Source organism: Natator depressus, chromosome 9, assembly GCF_965152275.1.
Source record: "Natator depressus isolate rNatDep1 chromosome 9, rNatDep2.hap1, whole genome shotgun sequence".
NCBI lineage: Eukaryota > Metazoa > Chordata > Testudines > Cheloniidae > Natator > Natator depressus.
Window position 1 is genome coordinate 34,299 of NC_134242.1, and position 24,699 is coordinate 58,997.

Consider the following 24,699-nt stretch of genomic DNA (forward strand, 5'->3'; position numbering starts at 1 on the left):
CCTGTGACATTGCACTCCATATGTTTATGGAAATATGCTTATGAGTGTAAATATAATGTAACTGGAATATGCTTTCTGCAAAAGGTCTCTTGTAAGGTATCGTTACAAAGACTATAATCTACTGAGTGCGTTCATCCTATTTGTATGTATGTATCATTCCTGTATCTAAAACTAGAAATATGAAGTTAACTCTGAGATCCTATTGTAATTATGCAAAGTGTGGGCCATTAATGGTGGTTTAGAATCTTGACGGCACCCATTGACTAGGACAATTGGCTGTAGATGGTTTATTTACCTGCAAGCCTTCTTGCGGACATGGGGGCTAGCCTGTGGGTAATGAAAGAATGAGGTTTTACAGTAACAAGTGATCATGTCACCTGGTACTGGAATCCATCTTAAACCTGGTGCTTTTCCATTTAGGAGGGGTGGGGACCCTGAGAGACAAAAGATTCCTGCCTTATGCCAAAGATATTAAAGGGGGTGGAACAGAACAAAGGTGCACAGTCATGAGAAATCCCCTAGTTACCACCTGAGCTGGAACAAGGACTGTACCAGGGGAAAGGATTGGGCCTAGACTAGGAAGGAGTCTAGTCTGTGAAAGAAGCTTATTGGAACATCTCTGAGGGTAAGATTTACCTGTATTCAGTTTCTTAATGTATTAGGCTTAGACTTGCGTGTTTTATTTTGCTTGGTAACTTACTTTGTTCTGTCTGTTATTACTTGAAACCACTTAAATCCTACTTTTCATACTTAATAAAATCACTTTTGTTTATTAACAAACCCAGAGTAAGTGATTAATACCTGGGGGAGCAAACAGCTGTGCATATCTCTCTATCAGTGTTATAGAGGGCGGACAATTCATGAGTTTACCATGTATAAGCTTTATACAGAGTAAAATGGATTTATTTGGGGGTTGGATCCCTTTGGGAGCTGGGTGTCTGGGTGTTGGAGAGAGGTGACCTCCTGAGTAGTTTTTGGTTAAAGTCTGTAGCTTTGGGGGCATGGACCAGACCTGGGTCTGTGTTGCAGCCTGCTAACATGCCTGGCTTAACAAGGCAGGGTTCTGGAGTTCCAAGCTGGCAGGGCGGCTCAGAGGTAGTTTTAGCACATCAGGTGACAGTCCCAAGGGGGTCTCTGTGACCGAACCTGTACAATACCTTTTTTCCTCCCTCTCAAATATACAAAACATGCTTGGGGTAACATTGTGCTAGATTCTAGATAGACATCTAGTAAAAGACAGTCCTGCCCCAATGACATAAATAACAGTGTATTTTGAAAGTTGTAAAATGTGCCCATTGCACAGTCTTCCAGAATATGTGTTGGAATTATCAATAATATTTGAAATTATTAATAATATGGGAGACCATCAGACATTAATTTAACCATAATTCCTTTATTAAGTCCAAAGGCCAAATGGTATTTTATACAATTGCTCTAAACATGCCTAACAACCTAAAAATAAGCAGTCACTACATGCCAGTACAGTAACAAAGTAGTTGTAAGCATCTGATCAGTATACTTACTTACAGACAGACCAGACCTAAGTAAAAACCCTCTAATCCTAGTGTGCTCCAGCATGATCAGACAGTGTCTCACAACCTTCAGATTCATGGCTCTCTTTATATCCTTCAGCTAATTTTCTATCTTGAGCAAAAATCCCATTTGAAGCAGTATATCCTTGCTATTTTCCTTCCTCCAAGGTCTTCCCTTCTTATCTCCTCCCCATTCCTTGCTTATCAGCAGAACGGTGGGAAGGTTCATGCTTGTTTCTTTTAAGACCGTTTTTGTTTGTTTGTTACTGTAGATCTTTATTTTATTGGTTACTTTTTGAACCAAACATCCTTCCCACACTACAGGCAATAAGTAATACTACTTATTATTCTCATGGCCTTCTTTTACTTGCTGATTGGGGCCTTTTCCTTACTAGCCACAAACATAAAGCAAATATATTATTTTCTTAACCAGACTTAAGCTAACTTTAATTCTTTTATTTTCATAATTATCCCCACAATATGCATGAAAGCGTAAAATAAGATATGCAATTTACTGGCAGAATGCAACTGTACTTTCCCCACAATCATAACCTTCAGGCACAAGACTGAGCAGGTTATGCTGTGCTATATCCAGTTCACAGTATAAGAACATAAATAGGGCAGAATTTTCCTCTCAGCTATCCTACATGGAACTTAATTGAGCAGTTCCTGCTTTATTTTCTGAAGAAGCATGTGTCACCATTCAGGGCAACTGTACCTGTACTTCCCTTCTGTGGCACCCAATCCAAGCTTGTGACACCTGAGCTATCACCTCTCTTGGGCAGAGAGCTGTATTTTTCTCTGTCCTGACCAGGGTTTTTTCCAGGTTGCACAGTTCCCCTGCATACACTGCGATATTCTCAGCAAGCCAGACTGCCTAAATAGGCCAGTGTCTGCGCTTTGCTTTCTCTTTGTAAGCTATGAACAGCTGTAATTGCCAGCAGTTATGCATTACCATGCAGCCCTTTACAAGCAAGCACATTTATTCATAAGTTGAAAGCATTACAGAGAAAACATATTAAAAACAATAAAAGGTCCTATATGCATGCTAAAAGCTTAGCAAAGGTCCTCCATCAGTCTTATAGAGCCTAAGTATACCAAAGATCTTGCAACCCTCCCAGGAAGGATTCGGGATCCTCTGGGACAGAGGGTCCTGTCAGTTTGTTGGATCAGAAAGAAGGCCCTGAGTCAGTTTAAATTCAGGCTATTTATCTAAAAGTCCACTCTTTGTCTGTTGGTCTCTAGAGAATCCAGCTTGAAACAGTATGTATGAGCCTCTCCTAGTGGTGGTAACTCTGGAGAGGTTACAACCTGAGTAAATTTTCCAAATCACCCCCACTGTTCTTAGTTCCTGGAGAAGCTGTGTTCGCCCACCCCCATGGAATTACATACAGTGCCTCGCCCACAATGTTACATATTGTGACAAAGCTCTGTCCTTGTCTCCGTGGGTCCCACATTTCCTGGCAGATTTGGCTAGCCTCAGGGGCTCACTGTGACCCTCCAGGAAGCCCTTCTCTCTCTCTAGAGGCAAGGGTCACAGCTTACTATGCCATTTTCATCATAAGCCAGCAAGGGCGGTGAGGAGAAGCAAACCTCCCTCGCACAGTCTGTGTTGTCTCCCAGTCTCAGTGATTAATCAAGGAAGGGAGGGTGGAGCCCTCTACTCTGGGCTCCAGCCCAGGGACCCTAATAGTAGAAGCTATGGTAACTGACTTTTTGGAAATAGGATGTGTAAAATTCCCTGGGCCACTTCCCCACAGCAGCCCCCACTCAATATCTCCTTCACCGTTACCTCAGGGCTTCCTTCCTTGTGCCTGATATGGATTTGTACTGCTTAGTTCCTCCAACAGCATGGCTTCCTCCTACAGCTTCTGTCACGCACGCTTCACTGACTAACTGGGAGGCTTTTAACTAGTTGCAGCTAGCCCTTGATTGGCTTCAGGTGTCCCATGGTACCAGGGATTTGTTTAGCCTGGGGCCAACATACCTGTTCCTCACTACTTTACTATAGTCATCTGGCCTTGCCCCGTCACAATATACTTAAAACAGCAAGATCTCTCAAAGATATTGTAGTAAATTGCAATACCTGTCACAGCAGGCATCTTATATACAATAGTAATACTTTGCATTTATAGTGCCCCTTTCATCTGAAGATCTCAAAGAACTTTACAATTGGTGTGGTGGCTGTGGTGGGGGCAGAAAGAAACTTCAGTATTAAAATAGCTCTCAGAATGTGCTATTTGAAAGAATTATATAAAATGGTTACTATCTTAATGGGCAATACATCATAATACAGAAGTATATTAACCTCATTTCCCCCCAGGCAGTTTCAGTTGGATATGGTATTTCTCACTGCCTGTTTTTAATTTGTATAATGTTGCTGTGTGCTGAAGAGTAATCATGGTCCATTACAGTAGCAGCTGAATTTCCTGTGTATACACATAATTTGTATATCATTTTGTATGCTTGAGCTGAAGAATGCTATTGAAATGATAAGATTAAATCTGACACACATAGAGGCTCGTAGTGCATCCTTTGCACACCTAAAACTCCACTTGATGTCAGTAGGCATTTTAGGTATGCAAAGAATGGAGAATTGGAGGAAAGATGGGTTTGAAATGAAGGAGATGGACTAGCACTCAGGAGAGCCAGGTTCTGTTCTTGGATCTGCCACAGACTGCCTCTGTGACCATAGAAAAGCCACATGATCTCAGTGTACCATAGAGAATAATAGTTCACTACATCAGTGAGAGTTATAAGGCTTTCAGTTACTACGGTGATGGAGGTTATATACACTCCAAGATATAGAAAAGAAGTACAATTCTTTACGAAGAGACTTCACTAAATTCTGCTATGAACACCAAGGAAGGTCTGAAATATTAAACATGGTTCTGAAAAGTCAGTACAACACTCCCCGCCCCATAATACAAAATGTATGGAACAAGATTCTTTACAGAAATATGTAGCAGCATAGAAAACAAGATAATTAACCTGAAAAATACATTTGGTACAGTATCAAGGTGTTTTCATAACTTCTTCTAATGTTACATAAAACAGCAAAGCAAACACTGGAAAATAAACACACATAACCTACATGCATTTCCACAATTAGGAAAAACAGCTTTTCCCCCTAGTATAAAGTGCTTTGCCGAGAACAAAAACTATTTACATTGATCAGAATGCCAAGTCTGGACATAGTCTTCGGCGAATTTCTGTGAAATTTGGCAAACGATAAATTCTTCATACTTGGACTTGGTCTTGATTTCCCTTTATAACTTGGCCCCATAAACTAACTTCATAGTCCATTATTTGGTCTGCTTGTAAAATTGGCATTTAAGACTTGCAACTTTATGTACCATGCCCATCGTGTAGTATGACCGGCATTTGACCAGGTCCCATTTATCATTGGCAGGTTCATCTGAAAGAGACAGGCTTGACATATAAGGTTTGGATCAGGATTAATATTTCCCCAAAGTCTGGAAGTGTTTGTCCATAATGGCCAGAACCAAACTCCTATATCCAAAGGGGTCACCAGTGAAATTTCTATCCAGATCTTGGTTCAACTTCTGCAATTCCCCACTGTAGTTCAGGGATCTGTGAATCCAGGTTCAGATCCACTCCTAATAGAAAGGCAATTTAAAATATACTGTTTCCACAAATAAATAGCCTTGTAGCAGGAAAAGCTAAATGAACATTAAGACTAAGCAGTGGCTAGTTTTGGGATTGAACCTGGGTCTTCCATTCCTAGGATCTGACTTGCTAGTGATAAAACATTAGACATTACTAGACAATGAAACTAACCCCACTCCCTTTTCAAGGGCATGATACAATCCCTTGAGAGGATATATCTGATCATCCACCATCCTGTAACTGAGGTGCTTGTAAAGATGAATTCTATATCATGACTGGAGCCTGCTGTAACTACTAGGAGGAGATCCTGAATGCTTAGCTGCAGCATTAATACATATAAATAAAGTATAATCCAAAAGAGATACAATCAAAAAAACAAAACAATACACCTGACACGAGAAGAGCTGATCCAAAACTATCTGGAAAGTTTTGTGGAGAGAACTTCAGCATTTTTTCTCTGATTTTCTCCTCTCTCAGCAGCAAACAATGTAAAAACGATGCTGGAGATCGAACGAGCTCACACTTAGATAGCATCCATCCAGAACAGGGCTGAGGAACACTGGTGAAGGTAATAGTGGTGGGACAATATGGGGAAGTTTGCACTCCCACTGTTTGTGCTGTACTTGTGTCTGTGAATAAAGTGAGAGTGTGTCAATCTCCAGAACTGTTGATCCAGCAACTTTCACCAGAACTAAATAAAATTAAAAAGTGAAACATAAATCCTCTAATAACTAAAAGCTCTGTTCATTTCTGTCTATCTGAAGGATGTATAGTCCTAACTGACTTCTCCATTTTTCACTGAATAGAAAGGATATTTGTGGTGGATCTTCCATTGTCAAGTGTGGAAATATTAATGTCTCATTCTTGAACAAAACCCCACATTTTTGTATTGTTGTTCTGACTGTACCGGGGGTTATAACAAAAAAATTACAAGTTCTTTCTTTATCAGCCTCTCTAGTCCCACAAGCAATGTTGTTTGCTAATTGTCCCAGCGTTTGGCAGAGGGTGTTTTCTTCAGTTCCAGCCATATCAATTATTTCTACTAGTGGGTCTCTCTTATTGATACTGAGCAGAAACCTGGGAGGCATATAGGTATGAGCAAAGAGTAGAGTATAGTGTGTTGGATGGTTCAGGGATTCTGGAGAATGTATGAGCTGTTCTAAATGAGACAGGCATGGGATCAGCCCTCCCTGGTGTAAGCACCCAAATAAAAGGGCACCAAGAACATTGAAAATAATAATGATGGGTTTCCACTTCAGGGTTCTATTCTGCTGTGTGATCAATAGAACTAGTGGTAAAATAAGAGGAATGAGGAATCGAGGTTCTTGGTGGCTGAACAGGGAAAGGAATGCCAAAGGAACAAAATAGAATGATAATAATGTTGGATTGCCCTTGGCAAGCACCAACATTGTAGGTGGCCTATGATTATGTAGTCTGATCCATGATAATTGACGGATGTTTATTTTCAGCATTTCTAAACCAACACTGATGGCCAGAATGTGTAGGATCCCAAAGAGCATTATCCCATTGACTACAAAATGAGTAAATCGTGGGTGAATCCCATGCTGTGCAAGATTATGGGGATTAAGGTTATAGCGGAGAAAATTAAAAGGGGTCACTATTACTTTCTGATTTATTTGAGCTATGGTGCTTAACAAGCCATTCTTTTTAATGCTGTATAGGCTAATCTCTGATCCAATGGAGGTAAAATATAACGTGTCAGCTGCTGTGAAGATGATGGCAGTGAAAGCTGTGCTTGAAACAAGCTTCAAGAGGTGGTTTGCAATAGTTTTAATGCTGTGCTGAGAAGTGGCATTTAAAACTGCCCAGTAAAGCAGTGGCATTAAAGCAAATGCCAGAAAAGTTGGCCTGTTGAAAAACCCAGCAACTGTTATAATTCCTATGAGACTGCTACTGGTAGGTTTCACTTGGCTGATGTCTGACTTAGGTGCTGTTCCATAACCAACTGCTTTTGGAGATACTAGTACCATCAGCAGGGCAAACAGAAGTCCTTCAAGTGTGTTGGTAAATGTTCTTGTGTAAAATACTAGTGTGACATAGGACCCAGCAAGCAGAACCAGGGCGTTCCACCGATCTGCACCCCAGAAAGGAGCTAGCTGATACACGCTATAGTCTAGTATGAAAGAAAAGGTGGTGAGGAGAAGACGAGGTGACACAAGAAGGGTGTAGCTGTTGATGCCATTTGGCCACATGCCCAGCTGTTGCAAAGACTTGATCATCCAGTAGGTAAAGCCAGATGTAATTAATGGGAACACAACGGTTCTACAAGGAGAACTGGAAAGGAATTCCCAGGGATAATAGACTTGTAGGTCTAAAATATCTCCTGTGGAGGGAGAAGAAAAGCAGATGACACATTTTGGTAAACTGACCAGTATATGTGTATTAAAAATACAGTTTAGTGTGAGAAGCAGCATGGTTTAGTGGACAATAATACTGTAACAAAACTATAACCATCTAGGACTTCAGAGTAGTTATTATGTTGTCCATCATGGCTATTTAGAACTTCATGGTGAGAACAGAAAGAGAAATCAGATCGTCCTGTTCCCAAAATAAAAACTTCTATCCATCTGAGCTGCTCCAGCCCTAGCAGCTGCTCCGGTTATGGGGGGCTGCTTCAGGCGAGGGCCTGCTCTGGCCATGGGGGATGCTCCAGCCCCAGCCGCTGCTCCAGCCCTGGGGACTGACCCAGCCCCGACCGCCCAGGGTGCTCCAATCCTGGCTACTGCTCTGGCCCTGGAGAGTGCTCCAGACCCCTGCCGCTGCTCCAGCCGTAAGGACTGCCACTGTTCCAGCCCTGGCTGCTGTTCCTGCAGCCAGGGAAGAAGCTCAAGAACTCACAGGGGTCTGTTAAAGTCACAGAATCCAGACCTCCATGAAAAAATCATATCCTTAATTATAATACATACAGAACCCACCTTACATGGGGGTTGTGAGGATTCGTTAGCACTTGTATAGTGCTTTTTGTAGATGAAAAATATTATGAAGGCTAAGTATTATTAATTTAAAAATGTTCAAATGGAAAGTTCAGTTCTCAAAATATTTTCAAACAACCTGCCCATTTTATATAAATATACTAGACATAGGTTTGTTATTAATCAATTATAATTCCTAGATAATAGAATTAGGGTCCAATGCTACAGCCACCCAGCATGCAGAATATCCATTATCTTCAATAGGTATTTTGCATACAGAGAGCCTGAAGAATTCAGAGACTTTTAAGGCCAGAAGGGACCACTGTGATCACCTAATCTGACCACTTGCTTAACAAATATATATAGAATTTCAGTCAATATTTGTTGCATCAAGCCCAATAGCTGTGCATTGTGTGAAGCATTACTTCCTTTTGTTTGTTTTACACCTCCTGCCTATTAATTTTATTAGGTTATTGTGTTATGTGAAGAGGTAAATAACACTTCCTTATTCACTTTCTCTAGACCATTCACAATTCTGTGGACCTCTACTAACCCCCCCCCCCCCCCCCAGTCTTCTCTTTTCCCAGCTGAATAGTCGCAATCTTTTTAATCTCTCTGGCAAGCTGTTCCATACCCCTAATCATTTTTGTTGCCCTTCTCTGCCCCTTATCCATTTCTAAGATATCTTTTTTGAGATGCGGGGGGAACCAGAACAGCACACTGTATTTAAGGTGTGGGCATAAATGTATTTATATAGTGGCATTATGATATTTTCTATCTTATTATCCATCCCTTTCCTAATGGTTCCTAACATTCTGTTAGCTTTTTAGACTTCCGCGGCACATTAAGCGGATGTTTTCAGAGAACTATCTACGATGACTCCAAGATCTCTTTCTTGAGTGGTAACTGCTAATTTAGACCATATCATTTTGTATTTACAGTTGGGATTATACTTTCCAATGTGCATTACTCTGCATTTATCAAACTTGAATTTCATCTGCCATTTTGTTACCCATACACCCAGTTTTGTGAGATCCCCATTGTTACTCTTTGCAGTTTGCTATAGACTTAACTATACTGTATCGTCTGCAATCTTTGCCACCTCACTGTTTACTCCTTTTTCCAGATAATGTATGAATATGTTGGACAGCACTGGTCCCAGTACAGATCCCTGGAGGACACTGCTATTTACCGCTCTCCATTCTGAAAACTGACCATTTATTCCTATGCTTTGTTTCCTGTCTTTTAATCAGTTACTGATCCATGAGATGACTTTCCCTCTTTTCCCCATGACTGCTTACTTTGCTTAACAGTGTTTGGTGAATGATCTTCTCAAAGGCTTTCTGAAAGTCCAAATACACTATATCTATTGCATCATCCTTTTCCATATGTTTGTTGAACCCCTCAAAGAATTCTAATAGATTGGTGAGGCATGATTTCCCTTACATAAGCCATATTGACTCATTCCCAATAAACTGTGTTCCTCTATGCATCTGATAATTCTGTTCTTCACTATAGTTTCAACCAATTTGCCTGATACTGAAGTTAGGTTAACCAGTCTGTAATGGTCAGGATCGCCTTTGGGGCCTTTTTTAAAAATTGGCATCACATTGGCTATCCTCCAGTCACCTGATACAGAAGCTGATTTAAGCAGTTGGTTTACATACCACAGTTAGTAGTTCCGCAATTACATATATGAGATCATTCAGAACTCTTGAATGAATACCATCTGGTCCTGGTTACTTATTAATGTTTAATTTACCCATTTGTTCCAAAACCTCCTCTATCAACACCTCAATCTGGGAGAGTTCCTCAGATCTTTCACCTAAAAAGAATGGCTCAGGTGTGGGAATCTCTCCCACACCCTCTGCAGTTGACAGACTGATGCAGAGAAGCTGAATTTTGTAATTTTGCAAATCTTTGCAATGGCCATATCTTCCTTAAGTGCTCCTTTAGCACCTGGATTATCTAGTGGCCCCACTGATTGTTTGGCAGGCTTCCTGCTTGTGATGTATTTAATTTTTTTTTTTTTGGCTGTTAGTTTATGTCTTTTGCTAATTGCTCTTCAAATTCTTTTTTGGCCTGTGTAATTACACTTTCACACTTGACTTGCCAGAGTTTGTGCTCCTTTCTAATTTCCTCAGTAGGATTTTACTTTCAATTTTTAAGGGATGCCTTTTTGACTTTAACTGCCTCTTTTATTCTGTTGTTTGGCCATGCTAGCATTTTTTTCTGGTCCTCTTTTTTTTTTTTTTAATTTGGAGTATACATTTAATTTGAGCCCCTCTTATGGTGTTTTTAAAGAGTTTCCATGCAGCTTGCTGGAATTTCATTCCTGTGACTATTCCTTTTGATTTCTGTTTAACTAGCTTCCTCTTTTTTATGCAGTTCCCCTTTTTGAAGTTAAATGATACAGTGATGGGCTTCTTTAGTATTTTGCCCCCTACAAGGATGTTAAATTAAATTACATTATGGTCACTATTATCAAGCAGTTCAGCTGTATTCACCTCTTGGATCAGAACCTGTGTTTTAGGAGCAACAGGCAGATTTGCTGTTTATAGATTGAAGACCAGTACAGGGGGCCATCTGTGGACTGTTGTGTTTGTAACCATTCTCACATAATCAGAATAGCACAATAATCCAATCAGAATCCAGCTGTAGAATTACATACTTTACAAACATTGATGATTTTAGCCTCAGAGCATATTGTCCTGGTGAGGTAGCAAGTACTATATTATTCTAATGTTACAGGTGGGAAAACTGAAGCAGAGAGGTTCAGTTACCTGCTCAGAGTCACACTGCCTGTCAAAGGGACAGCCAACTGCTCAACAATGCTGCCTTTTTACCTCTGATAGTGTGAATAATGTAATGTTTCCTGCTTAAACCACTATAATGTAGAGTTCTAAATGTGGGTTTCTAAAAATAACCGTGCACAAATGCAGGAAAATTTACCTGCCATGACCTCAGGTGATTGGAAGAATTCATCAGGATGAAGGTAACCTGTCTGAGGAAGAAGGCACCAGAAAATTCGGAGCAGAGCAAGAATCCCCCAGAAAGTCTTGGCTGACATCCTAAGTTCACTCCACTTGCCAGAACTCAATGATGTCTGGGCGAAGTCACAGACTTGGACTATTAGAAACATCAGTTGCCATGGGATCATTAACTTTGACCCTGAAATGGACAAAAAGTTTATTACAGGAACAAATCTGGCCCATCAAAGAGAGAAAAACATTGTCAATCATTCCTAAAAACTATAAAGCAAAGGTACATGGAAGTATGAATGAAAACTAATTAGGGATAAAGTCTCCCCTCTGATGTACAGGTTTATGGCTAATATTGGCCTTGAATGGGTGAAAGCCTTGCACAGCCTTTATGGACACATTCTCACAGCTGAGCCCACAGGATGGATACACCCTATCACACCTTTTCCCTTAAAAACATGAAGTAACTGTAGGCCCCAGTATCCATTTGCAAGCTCATTTTACTCAATTTTCATGCTCAAAGAGTGTATCTGCATTTTTACAGACTTACCTACTGCACTCAGCTGGGAAAATAGATTACTTCCTAATAAAATTAACACAACCCACTTAAAACTATGAGAGCATGTACAGTATGAGTATAGCATGTACAGTATCAGTTCAGCCCAACAGGAACGAATGGACAGCATTTATTTCTTTCAGAATAGCTAGATTAGATTAAATGTTTATTGATGTTCATAAAGAAACAGGTTTCAGAGTAGCAGTCGTGTTAGTCTGTATCCGCAAAAAGAACAGGAGTACTTGTGGCACCTTAGAGACGAACAAATTTATTAGAGCATAAGCTTTCGTGGGCTACAGCCCACGTCATTGGATGCATAGAATGGAACACATAGTAAGAAGAGATATAGATACAGACAGAGAAGTTGGAAGTTTCCATACAAACTGTAAGAGGCTAATTAGTTAAGATGAGCTATTATCAGCAGGAGAAAAAAAAACAAACAAAAACAAAAAACTTTGTAGTGCTAATCAAGATGGCCCATTTAGACAGTTGACAAGAAGGTGTGAGGATACTTAACTTAGGGAAATAAATTCAATATGGGTCACATTTTATTATATATATAAAACCTTCTTACTAGATGTTCCATTCTATACAGCCGATGAAGTGGGCTGTAGCCCACGAAAGCTTATGCTCTAATAAATTTGTTAGGGTATGTCTACACTACGAAATTAGGTCGAATTTATAGAATTCGTTTTTTTAGAAATCGGTTTTATATATTCGAGTGTGTGTGTCCCCACAGAAAATGCTCTAAGTGCATTAAGTGCATTAGCTCGGCGGAGTGCTTCCACAGTACCGAGGCAAGCGTTGCCTTCCGGAGTGTTGCACTGTGGGTAGCTATCCCACAGTTCCCGCAGTCTCCGCTGCCCATTGGAATTCTGGGTTGAGATCCCAATGCCTGATGGGGCTGAAACATTGTCGCGGGTGGTTCTGGGTACATATCATCAGGCCCCCGTTCCCTCCCTCCCTCCGTGAAAGCAAGGGCAGACAATCGTTTCGCGCCTTTTTTCCTGAGTTACCTGTGCAGACGCCATACCACGGCAAGCATGGAGCCCGCTCAGCTCACTGTCACCGTACGTCTCCTGGGTGCTGGCAGATGTGGTACTGCATTGCTACACAGCAGCAGCAACCCCTTGCCTTGTGGCAGCAGAGGGCGCAATAGGACTGGTAGCCGTCATCGTCATGTCCGAGGTGCTCCTGGTTGCCTGTGTGAGGTCGATCAGGAGCGCCTGGGCAGACATGGACGCAGGGACTAAAGTTGGAGTGACTTGATCAAGTCATTCTCTTTAGTCCTGCAGTCAGTCCCATTGAACCATCTTATGGTGAGCAGGCAGGCGATACGGATTGCTAGCAGTCCTGTTGCATCATCTTCTGCCGGGCAGCCATGAGATGTGGATGGCATGCAGTCCTTCTGCACCGTCTGCTGCCAGCCAAACATGTAAAAGATAGATGGAGTGGATCAAAACAAGAAATAGACCAGATTTGTTTTGTACTCATTTGCAAACCCACCCCCCCGTCTAGGGGACTCATTCCTCTAGGTCACACTGCAGTCACTCACAGAGAAGGTGCAGCAAGGTAAATCTAGCCATGTATCTATCAGAGGCCAGACCAACCTGCTTGTTCCAATAAGAACAATAACTTAGGTGCACCATTTCTTATTGGAACCCTCCGTGAAGTCCTCCCTGAAATACTGATTGATGTAAAGCCACCCCCTTTGTTGATTTTAGCTCCCTGAAGCCAACCCTGTAAGCCGTGTCGTCAGTCGCCCCTCCCTGCATCAGAGCAACGGCAAACAATTGTGCATCTGAGTTGAGAGTGCTGTCCAGAGCAGTCACAATGGAGCACTCTGATGGGGCTAAAACATTGTCGCGGGTGGTTCTGGGTACATATCGTCAGGCCCCCCTTCCCTCCCTCCCTCCCTCCATGAAAGCAAGGGCAGACAATCGTTTCGCGCCTTTTTTCCTGAGTTACCTGTGCAGACGCCATACCACGGCAAGCATGGAGCCCACTCAGGTAACCGTCACCGTATGTCTCCTGGGTGCTGGCAGACGTGGTACTGCATTGCTACACAGCAGCAGCAACCCACTGCCTTGTGGCAGCAGATGGTACAGTACGACTGGTAGCTGTCATCGTCATGTCCGAGGTGCTCCTGGCCACGTCAGCCAGGAGCGCCTGGGCAGACATGTGCGCAGGGACTAAAGTTGAAGTGACTTGATCAGGTCATTCTCTTTAGTCCTGCAGTCAGTCCTATTGAACCAACTTATGGTGAGCAGGCAGGCGATTCGGATTGCTAGCAGTCCTACTGTACCATCTTCTGCCAGGCAGGCAAGAGATGAGGATGGCTAGCAGTCCTACTGCACCGTCCTCTGCCGAGCAGCCATGAGATGTGGATGGCTTGCAGTCCTTCTGCACTGTCTGCTGCCAGCCAAAGATGTAAAAGATAGATGGAGTGGATCAAAACAAGAAATAGACCAGATTTGTTTTGTACTCATTTGCTTCCCCCCCTCCCCCGTCTAGGGGACTCATTCCTCTAGGTCACACTGCAGTCACTCACAGAGAAGGTGCAGCAAGGTAAATCTAGCCATGTATCTATCAGAGGCCAGACCAACCTGCTTGTTCCAATAAGAACAATTACTTAGGTGCACCATTTCTTATTGGGACCCTCCGTGAAGTCCTGCCTGAAATACTCCTTGATGTAAAGCCACCCCCTTTGTTGATTTTAATTCCCTGTAAGCCAACCCTGTAAGCCGTGTCGTCAGTCGCCCCTCCCTCCATCAGAGCAACGACAGACAATCGTTCCGCGCCTTTTTTCTGTGCAGACGCCATACCAAGGCAAGCATGGAGGCCGCTCAGCTCACTTTGGCAATTAGGAGCACATTAAACACCACACGCATTATCCAGCAGTATATGCAGCACCAGAACCTGGCAGAGCGATACCGGGCGAGTAGGCGACGTCAGCGCGGTCACGTGAGTGATCAGGACATGGACACAGATTTCTCTGAAAGCATGGGCCCTGGCAATGCATGCATCATGGTGTTAATGGGGCAGGTTCATGCTGTGGAACGCCAATTCTGGGCTCAGGAAACAAGCACAGATTGGTGGGACCGCATAGTGTTGCGGGTCTGGGACGATTCCCAATAACTGCGAAACTTTCGCATGCGTAAGGGCACTTTCATGGAACTTTGTGACTTGCTTTCCCCTGCCCTGAAGCGCATGAATACCAAGATGAGAGCAGCCCTCACAGTTGAGAAGCAAGTGGCGATAGCCCTGTGGAAGCTTGCAACGCCAGACAGCTACCAGTCAGTTGGGAATCAATTTGGAGTGGGCAAATCTACTGTGGGGGCTGCTGTGATGCAAGTAGCCCACGCAATCAAAGATCTGCTGATATCAAGGGTAGTGACCCTGGGAAATGTGCAGGTCATAGTGGATGGCTTTGCTGCAATGGGATTCCCTAACTGTGGTGGGGCCATAGACGGAACCCATATCCCTATCTTGGCACCGGAGCACCAAGCCTGCGAGTACATAAACCGCAAGGGATATTTTTCAATAGTGCCACAAGCTCTGGTGGATCACAAGGGACGTTTCACCAACATCAACGTGGGATGGCCGGGAAAGGTACATGATGCTCGCATCTTCAAGAACTCTGGTCTGTTTCAAAAGCTGCAGGAAGGGACTTTATTCCCAGACCAGAAAATATCTGTTGGGGATGTTGAAATGCCTATAGTTATCCTTGGGGACCCAGCCTACCCCTTAATGCCATGGCTCATGAAGCTGTACACAGGCAGCCTGGACAGTAGTCAGCAGCTGTTCAACTACAGGCTGAGCAAGTGCAGAATGGTGGTAGAATGTGCATTTGGACGTTTAAAGGCACGCTGGTGCAGTTTACTGACTCGCTTAGACCTCAGCGAAACCAATATTCCCACTGTTATTACTGCTTGCTGTGCACTCCACAATATCTGTGAGAGTAAGGGGGAGACGTTTATGGCGGGGTGGGAGGTTGAGGCATATCGCCTGGCTGCTGGTTACGCGCAGCCAGACACCAGGGCGGTTAGAAAAGCACAGGAGGGCACAGTGCGCATCAGAGAAGCTTTGAAAACCAGTTTCATGACTGGCCAGGCTACGGTGTGAAAGTTCTCTTTGTTTCTCCTTGATGAAACCCCCCGCCCCTTGGTTCACTCTACTTCCCTGTAAGCTAACCACCCTCCCCCTCCTCCCTTTGATCACCGCTTGCAGAGGCAATAAAGTCATTGTTGCTTCACATTCATGCATTCTTTATTCAGTCATCACACAAATAGGGGGATGACTACCAAGGTAGCCTAGGAGGGGTGGTGGAGGAGGGAAGGAAAATGCCACACAGCACTTTAAAAAGAAGGCTGGCATTCAATAAATTTTAAAGTTGTAAACTTTTAAATTTATTGAATGCCAGCCTTCTTTTTATTGGGCAATCCTCTGTGGTGGAGTGGCTGGTTGGCCGGTGGCCCCCCCACCGCGTTCTTGGGCGTCTGGGTGTGGAGGCTATGGAACTTGGGGAGGAGGGCGGTTGGTTACACAGGGGCTGTAGTGGCAGTCTGTGCTCCAGCTGCCTTTGCTGCAGCTCAGCCATATACTGGAGCATACTGGTTTGATCCTCCAGCAGCCTCAGCATTGAATCCTGCCTCTCATCACGCTGCTGCCACATTTGAGCTTCAGCCCGCCACTTACTCTCTTCAGCCCGCCACCTCTCCTCCCGGTCATTTTGTGCTTTCCTGCACTCTGACATTATTTGCCTCCATGCATTTGTCTGTGCTCTGTCAGTGTGGGAGGACAGCATGAGCTCAGAGAACATTTCATCAGGAGTACGTTTTTTTTTTCCTTTCTAATCTTCACTAGCCTCTGGGAAGGAGAAGATCCTGTGATCATTGAAACACATGCAGCTGGTGGAGAAAAAAAAAAGGGACAGCGGTATTTAAAAAGACATTTTATAAAACAATTGCTACACTCTTTCAGGGTAAACCTTGCTGTTAACATTACATACATAGCACATGTGCTTTCGTTACAAGGTCGCATTTTGCCTCCCCCCATCGTGTGGCTCCCCCCTCAACCCTCCCCGTGGCTAACAGCGGGGAACATTTCTGTTCAGCCACATGCAAACAGCCCAGCAGGAACGGGCTCCTCTGAGTGTCCCCTGAAGAAAAGCACCCTATTTCAACCAGGTGACCATGAATGATATCTCACTCTCCTGAGGATAACACAGAGAGATAAAGAACGGATGTTGTTTGAACGCCAGCAAACATACACTGCAATGCATTGTTGTACAATGATTCCCAAGTATGTGTTACTGGCCTGGAGTGGTAAAGTGTCCTACCATGAAGGACGCAATAAGGCTGCCCTCCCCAGAAACCTTTTGCAAAGGCTTTGGGAGTACATCCAGGAGAGCCGCGAATGCCAGGGCAAATTAATCCTTTCACATGCTTGCTTTTAAACCATGTATAGTATTTTAAAAGGTACGCTCACCGGAGGTCCCTTCTCCACCTGCTGGGTCCAGGAGGCAGCCTTGGGTGGGTTTGGGGGGTAGTGGCTCCAGGTCCAGGGTGAGAAACAGTTCCTGGCTGTCGGGAAAAGTGGTTTCTCCGCTTGCTTGCTGTGAGCCATCTTCTTCGTCCCCAAAACCTGCTTCCGTGTTGCCTCCATCTCCATTGAAGGAGTCAAACAACACGGCTGGGGTAGTGGTGGCTGAACCCCCTAAAATGGCATGCAGCTCATCATAGAAGCAGCATGTTTGGGGCTCTGACCCGGAGTGGCTGTTCGCCTAATCTGGTTTTCTGGTAGGCTTGCCTCAGCTCCTTAAGTTTCACGCGGCACTGCTTCGGGTCCCTGTTACGGCCTCTGTCCTTCAAGCCCGGGGAGATTTTGACAAAGGTTTTGACATTTCAAAAACTGGAAAGGAGTTCTGATAGCATGGATTCCTCTCCCCATACAGCGATCAGATCCCGTACCTCCCGTTCAGTCCATGCTGGAGCTCTTTTGCGATTCTGGGACTCCATCATGGTCACCTCTGCTGATGAGCTCTGCATGGTCACCTGCAGCTTGCCATGCTGGCCAAACAGGAAATGAGATTCAAAAGTTTGCGGTTCTTTTCCTGTCTACCTGGCCAGTGCATCTGAGTTGAGAGTGCTGTCCAGAGCGGTCAAAATGGAGCACTCTGGGATAGCTCCCGGAGGCCAATACCGTTGAATTGTGTCCACAGTACCCCAAATTCGACCCGGCAAGGCCGATTTAAGCACTAATCCACTTGTCAGGGGTGGAGTAAGGAAATCGACGGGTGCAGGTTTACATCGATTTAACGCTGCTAAATTCGACCTAAAGTCCTAGTGTAGACCAGTGCTGAGTCTCTAAGGTGCCACAAGTACTCCTGTTCTTTTTTCATAAAGAAACAGACAATGAAAAGTACAAAAAGGTAAATGACTTACATCTTGTATGTTTCCAAATACACAGTTTATATTTCTTAAGGTACAGTGACACTTTAATACTCTTAGACCTTGCCTATATAAGAGCGAAGTACAGCTCTAAGACCCATTTGGGCCTCCTAGTATACATGTAAAATACCTTGAGTCCACAGACAAAAGTACTCAAACAGTATACATACATGTGGATAAGCCACAAATTAAAGACATCTCAGCCTGCAACATTTTAGTGATGGTGTGATAGGAAGTTGTCATAAACACAGAGCTAAAGGTAGCCTAGAATTCCTCCTTACCTGTAAGGGGTTAAGAAGCTCAAATAGCCTGGTTGGCACCTGGCCAACAGGACCAATGGGGAAAGAAGATACTTTCAAATCTTGTGGGGGGGGAGGTTTTGTTTGTGCTCTTTGTTTTGTGTGTGGGTTCTCTCTTGGGACTGAGAGGGGCAAGACAGAAATCCATCTTCTCCAAGCCATCCCAATCCAAGTTTCCAATACTGCAACCAGTATAGGTAAGCCAGGCAAGGCAGATTAGTCTCTCTTTTGTTTTATGTGAATTTTCCCTGTGTTAGGAGACAGGTTTATTCCTGTTTTCTGTAACTTTAAGGTTTTGCCCAGAGGGGGATCCTCTGTGTTTTGAATCTGAATACCCTGTAAAGTATTTTCCACCCTGATTTTACAGGGATGATTTTTACTTTTTTTTTTTTTTTTTAAATAAAATCCTTCTTTTAAGAACCTGACTGGTTTTTCCATTGTTCCAAGAGCCAGGGGTTTTGGTCTTTGATGATTTTGTAACCAATTGGTTAGGATATTATTCTCAAGCCTCCCCAGGAAAAGGTGTGTAAGGGCTTGGGGGGATTGCTGAGGGAAGAGGAACTCCAAGTGGTCCTTTTCCCTGGTTCTTTGTTAAATCACTTGGTGGTGGCAGCGTTACTTCAACCCAAGGTACAAGGGAGAATGTGAGCCTGGGGAGTTTTTAAACCTAAGCTGGTAGAAATAAGTGTAGGGGGTCTTTCATGCGGGTCCCCACGTCTGTACCCTAGAGTTCAGAGTGAGGAGGGAACCCTGACAGAAGTCATTATCCTAATAGCAGAAAGGCCCTTATATAAAAAGTGATACCCCACCCCACCCCACATTGAGATTTTAGAATGCAAAGACTTTACTCTGACTGAGTTAAAGTCTAACGTTTCATCTACATTATATGCGAAAATAATGCTGGTGAAAATTGAGTAGATTAAGGGGGGGACAATGATTGTGCATTGTTAGTTCATCATTGTTAGTGTGATACATGAAGGGAGGGGGGAGTAGCTCCCTTTTATGGACACCCAGCCAGCCAGTTAGCTGTAAAATCCCTCTTGGTCTGTTCTCTGCTTGCTTTACCTGTAAAGTGTTAACACAAGTAAAAGAAAAGGAGTGGGCACCTGACCAAAAGAGCCAATGGAAAGGTAGAACTTTTTAAAATGGGGAGAGAAACTTTTCCTTTGTCTGTTGTTGTTCTCTGGGCTGCAGGGATGGAGCAGCGATGCTGTGTAAGGCTTGAACCAGGTATGCAAATTCATCGTCCATACCTAGAAGAAATTATTTGGATAGGGAATGTTTAGACAGACACAATCAGGTTTATTTTGGCTTGCGGATCTCCTCTGTGCTAACACTAGATGCTTTTGTTTGCTTGTAACCTTTAAGCTGAGCACCCAAGAAGCTATTCTGGGTGCTTGATTTTGGAATTGCTCTTTTAAAAATCTAGCAAAAGCCTAAGTTCCAAATGTAATTTTTTTTCCTTTTCGTTTTTAATAAAATTTACCTTTTTTAAGAACAGGATTGGATTTTTGGTGTCCTAAGAGGTTTGTGCATGTTGTTTGATTAGCTGGTAGCTACAGCTAATTTCCTTTGTTTTCTTTCTCAGCTCTTCCCTGGGGGGGGGGGGGGAGCAGCGGCGGCGCCCGGAAAGGGCTTGAGGGTACCCCACAGGGAAGAATTCCCAAATGCTCCTTCCTGGGTTCAAAGGTTGGGTTTTTTTGCATTTGAGTGGTGGCAGCGTTTACCAAGCCAAGGTCAGAGAAAAGCTGTAACCTTGGGAGTGTAATACAAGCCTGGAGTGGCAAGTATTAATTTTTAAAATCCTTATGGGCCCCCACTTCTGCACTCGGAGTGACAGAGTGGGGATTCAGCCTTGACAGTTAGTTTTAAGTAAATTCTATGTTAGCTTTTATAGTATTTCTGTAGCTTTTAGCTCTAGCTTCTTCTAAGTCCTAGAGGCCAAATTTAGGCTGCTAGGTAAGAGCTTCAGAGTAGCAGCCGTGTTAGTTTGTATCCTCAAAAAGAAAAGGAGGACTTTTGCATCCGATGAAGTGAGCTGTAGCTCACAAAAGCTTATGCTCAAATAAATCTGTTAGTCTCTAAGGTGCCACAAGTCCTCCTTTTCTTTTTAGGTAAGAGCTTGAAGTCCAGGACCTCCACAGTAGCATTCTCTGAAATGCTTCCAGTTCCAAGCACAGGGCCAGTTAGACAGGAAGAACAGCAGGGTCTCAATGCATGGATGAGATGATGGTATAGGGAGGAGGGGTTTAGATTTATTAGGAACTGGGGAGCCTATACAGGAAGAATGGGCTCCACCTAAACCAAAATGGAACCAGATTGCTGGCACTTAAAGTAAAAAGGTCATAGAGCATTTTTTAAACTAAGGGCTAGGGGAAAGCCAACAGTGCAGAGGAGCACATGGGTCGGACAGAGACATCCCTTTGTGGAGGATCTACTAATGGACATTCTCTGTGTCCTGGTAAGAAGGAGAGTATGGAAGATAATAAAATACAGGTAGGATCTGATGAGAAACAGTCAAATGAAAAAAGTCTCATTCAATTACATCATCTAATGGGAGATAGCTAAAAAGTGACAAGTTTTTAAAGTGCTTATATACCAATGCTAGAAATCTAAATAATAAGATGGGTGAACTAGAGTGCCTCGTATTAAATGAGGTTATTGATATAATAGTCATTGGTGGAATGAGGATAATGAATGGGACACAGTAATACCAGGTGTGACATTCTATACCTTGGGGGAGCATGCTGTAACCCCTGTATTCCTCATTTTCATATAATTGTGATCTTACGTATAAAGCATGCCTTGTAAAGTATAAGGAGAAAGGTTACGATCTGCTGAAAGTCATTTATCTGTCCATATATGTATATCATTAACGCATATGAAGTTATGAGAATTGTGTAGTATGGTTGTCACTAAAACATGCTGTAAGTTGGGGAATCAGCCAGATATTAGCTCCCCAGAGGCAACAGCAAGGAAAGTAACCAACACCCAGGCAGGGTGTCAATCAACCCATCAACAGCCATTGTCCAGCAAGGGAGCTACCATGCGATGACTCACCTGCATGAGGCCGCACCAGGGGAATTGCTCAACCTTGCTTGGAGAGACTCAGTCATGCTCACCTGACTCTGAAGGGGGGGAAGCAAAGCCAAGAGGGAAGAAAGGACATGAGAGACATTTGCCATGCTGGCTCTCTCTCTTCCACCTACATCTACAGACACGACCAAGCACGGTGACAGGTTTCAGGGTGGTAGCCGTGTTAGTCTGTAACAGCAAAAACAACGAGGAGTACTTGTGGCACTTTAGAGACTAACACATTTATTTGGGCATGTCAAGGTTCCTCCCCCACTCTGAAATTTAGGGTACAGATGTGGGGACCTGCATGAAAACCTCCTAAGCTTACTTTTACCAGCTTAGGTTAAAACTTCCCCAAGGTACAAATTAATTCTACCCTTTGCCCTTGGAATTTCCACTGCCACCACCAAATTTTAATTGGGTTTACTGGGAAACGTAGTTTGGATATGTCTTTCCCCCCCAAAATCCTCCCAACCCTTGCACCCCACTTCCTGGGGAAGGTTTGGTAAAAATCCTCACCAATTTGCATACGTGACCACAGACCCAAGCCCTTGGATCTTAGAACAATGAAAAAGCATTCAGTTTTCTTACAAGAAGACTTTTAATAGAAGTAAAGGAATCACCTCTGTAAGCTCAGGATGGTAGATACCTTACAGGGTAATTAGATTCAAAACATAGATAATCCCTCTAGGCAAAACCTTAAGTTACAACAAAGACACACAGACAGGGATAGTCATTCTATTCAGCACAGTTCTTTTCTCAGTCATTTAAAGAAATCATAATCTAACACATGCCTAGCTAGATTACTTACTAAAAGTTCTAAGACTCCATTCCTGTTCTGTCCCTGGCAAAAGCAGAATACAGACAGACACAGACCCTTTTTTTCTCTCCCTCCTCCCAGCTTTTGAAAGTATCTTGTCTCCTCATTGGTCATTTTGGTCAGGGGCCAGCGAGGTTACCTTTAGCTTCTTAACCCTTTACAGGTGAGAGGATTTTTCCTCTGGCCAGGAGGGATTTTAAAGGGGTTTACCCTTCCCTTTATATTTATGACAGGGCATAAGCTTTTGTGGGCTAAAACCCACTTCATCAAATGCATAGAGTGGAAAATACAGTAGGAAGAGACATATATACACACACAGAGTACATGAAAAGATGGGGGCTGGTAAGGGCTACTAGGATGATCCGAGGAACGGAAAACCTGTCTTATGAAAGGAGACTTAAGGAGCTTGGCTTGTTTAGCCTAAAAGAAGGTTGAGGGGAGATAGGATTGCTCTCTATAAATATATCAGAGGGATAGGAATTATTTAAGTTCAGTACCAATGTGGACACAAGAACAAATGGATATAAACTGGTCATTGGGAAGTTTAAACTTGAAATTAGATGAAGATTTCTAACCATCAGAGGAGTGAAGTTTTGGAATAGCCTTCCAAGGGAAGCAGTGGGGGCAAAAGACCTATCTGGCTTTAAGATTAAACTCGATAAGTTTATGGAGGAGATGGTATGATGGGATAACATGATTTTGGTAATTAATTGATCTTTAAATATTCATGGTAAATAGGCCCAATGGCCTGTGATGGGATGTTAGATGGAGTGGGATCTGAGTTACTACAGAGAATTCTTTCCTGGGTATCTGGCTGGTGAATCTTGTCCATATGCTCAGGGTTTAGCTGATCGCCATATTTGGGATGAGGAAGGAATTTTCCTCCAGGGCATATTGGAAGAGGACCTGGAGGTTTTTCGCCTTCCTCTGTAGCATGGGGCATGGGTCACTTGCTGGAGGATTCCCTGCTCCTTGAAGTGTTTAAACCACGATTTGAGGACTTCAATAGCTCAGACATAGGTGAGAGGTTTTTTGCAGGAGTGGGTGGGTGAGATTCTGTGGCCTGCGTTGTGCAGGTCAGACTAGATGATCATAATGGTCCCTTCTGACCTTGATATCTATGAATCTTTTCATCTACTCTGTGTATATATATCTTCCTACTGTATTTTCCACTCCATGCATCTGATGAAGTGGGTTTTAGCCCACGAAAGCTTATGCCCAAATAAATTTGTTAGTCTCTAAAGGTGCCACAAGTACTCCTCTTTGTTTTCACCACCACCACCACCAAGCGACTGAAGCACTGTTCAAAGGGGAGAGCCTGGCTGAAGAGCAGCCAGCCTGTGGTGAGAAGCATCTAAGTTTCTAAGGACATTGAAAGTGTTAAGATCAGTTTAGAATGCGTTTTGCTTTTATTTCATTTGACCAAATCTGACTTGTTCTGTTTTGACTTATAATCACTAAAATCTATCTTTATAGTTAATAAATCTGTTTGTTTATTCTACCTGAAGCAGTGCGTTTGGTTTGAAGTGTGTCAGAGACTCCCCTTGAGATAACAAGCCAGGTACATATCAATTTCTTTGTTAAATTGATGAACTTATATAAGCTTGCAGCGTCCAGCAGGTATAACTGGACACTGCAAGATGGGGGTTCTTAGGGCCGTGTCTGGGACCGGAGATATTGGCTAGTATCATTCGGTTGCAAATAGCTAGGAGCAGCTTACATGCCAGAAGCTGTGCGTGAGCAGCCCAGGAGTAGGGGGTTCTCACAGCAGTGCATGGTAAGGCTGGGTCCCAGAGTCAAGGATTGGAGTGACCTAGCAGATCACCGGTCCAGATAACACCAGAGGGAAACGTCACACTAGGGTACAAAATATACTGGAAGGTCAGAACACGTCGTCCTGGTGGGGGAGTAGCACTATATGTGAAAGAAAGTGTAGACTCAAATGAAGTAAAAATCTTACATGAACCAAACTGTACCACAGCATCTCTATAGATACTAATTCCATGCTCTAATAGGAAGAATATAGCAGTAGGGATATATTACCGACCACCTGACCAGGATGGTGATAGTGACTGTGAAATGCTCAGGGAGATTAGAGAGGCTATTACAATAAAAAAAACTCAATAATAATGGGGGATTTCAACTATCCCCATATTGACTGGGTACATATCACCTCAGGACAGGATACAGACAGGGACAGCCCACAACATTTTTGGCACCTGAGGCGGGAAGCTCAAATGACACCCCCATGTCCCCTCGCTTGGGACAAAACTTTGAAAGGTCTCAATTCTGCCTTCTTCCTGTTCTACTCATCTCATGGTATTGCTCTGCTACCTACCCCAATAAAAGGGAACTAACAACTTAAAATGCCTTGTTCAAAAATTTTAAACACTTAACTTTCAAACGCCTGAACAGCAAATG

The 24,699-nt window shown here is 43.3% G+C and overlaps 1 protein-coding gene across 5 annotated transcripts in view; it reads right to left on the reverse strand.

The window, feature by feature from the left end:
• Positions 1 to 1,437: 1,437 nt before the first annotated feature.
• The window catches only part of PIGZ (phosphatidylinositol glycan anchor biosynthesis class Z), a 33,362-nt gene continuing 10,100 nt past the window's right edge, over positions 1,438 to 24,699 (reverse strand). The window contains exons 1-3 of one of the 5 annotated variants that reach the window (XM_074963311.1): positions 17,123 to 17,238; positions 11,048 to 11,266; positions 1,438 to 7,506 (exon numbers count right to left, since the gene is read on the reverse strand). In XM_074963311.1, the coding sequence (XP_074819412.1) occupies positions 5,894 to 7,506; positions 11,048 to 11,255 (1,821 nt within the window). In that variant the 5' untranslated portion in view covers positions 11,256 to 11,266; positions 17,123 to 17,238 and the 3' untranslated portion in view covers positions 1,438 to 5,893. The other 4 variants (XM_074963312.1, XM_074963310.1, XR_012640931.1 and 1 more) reach the window with 4 other exon arrangements.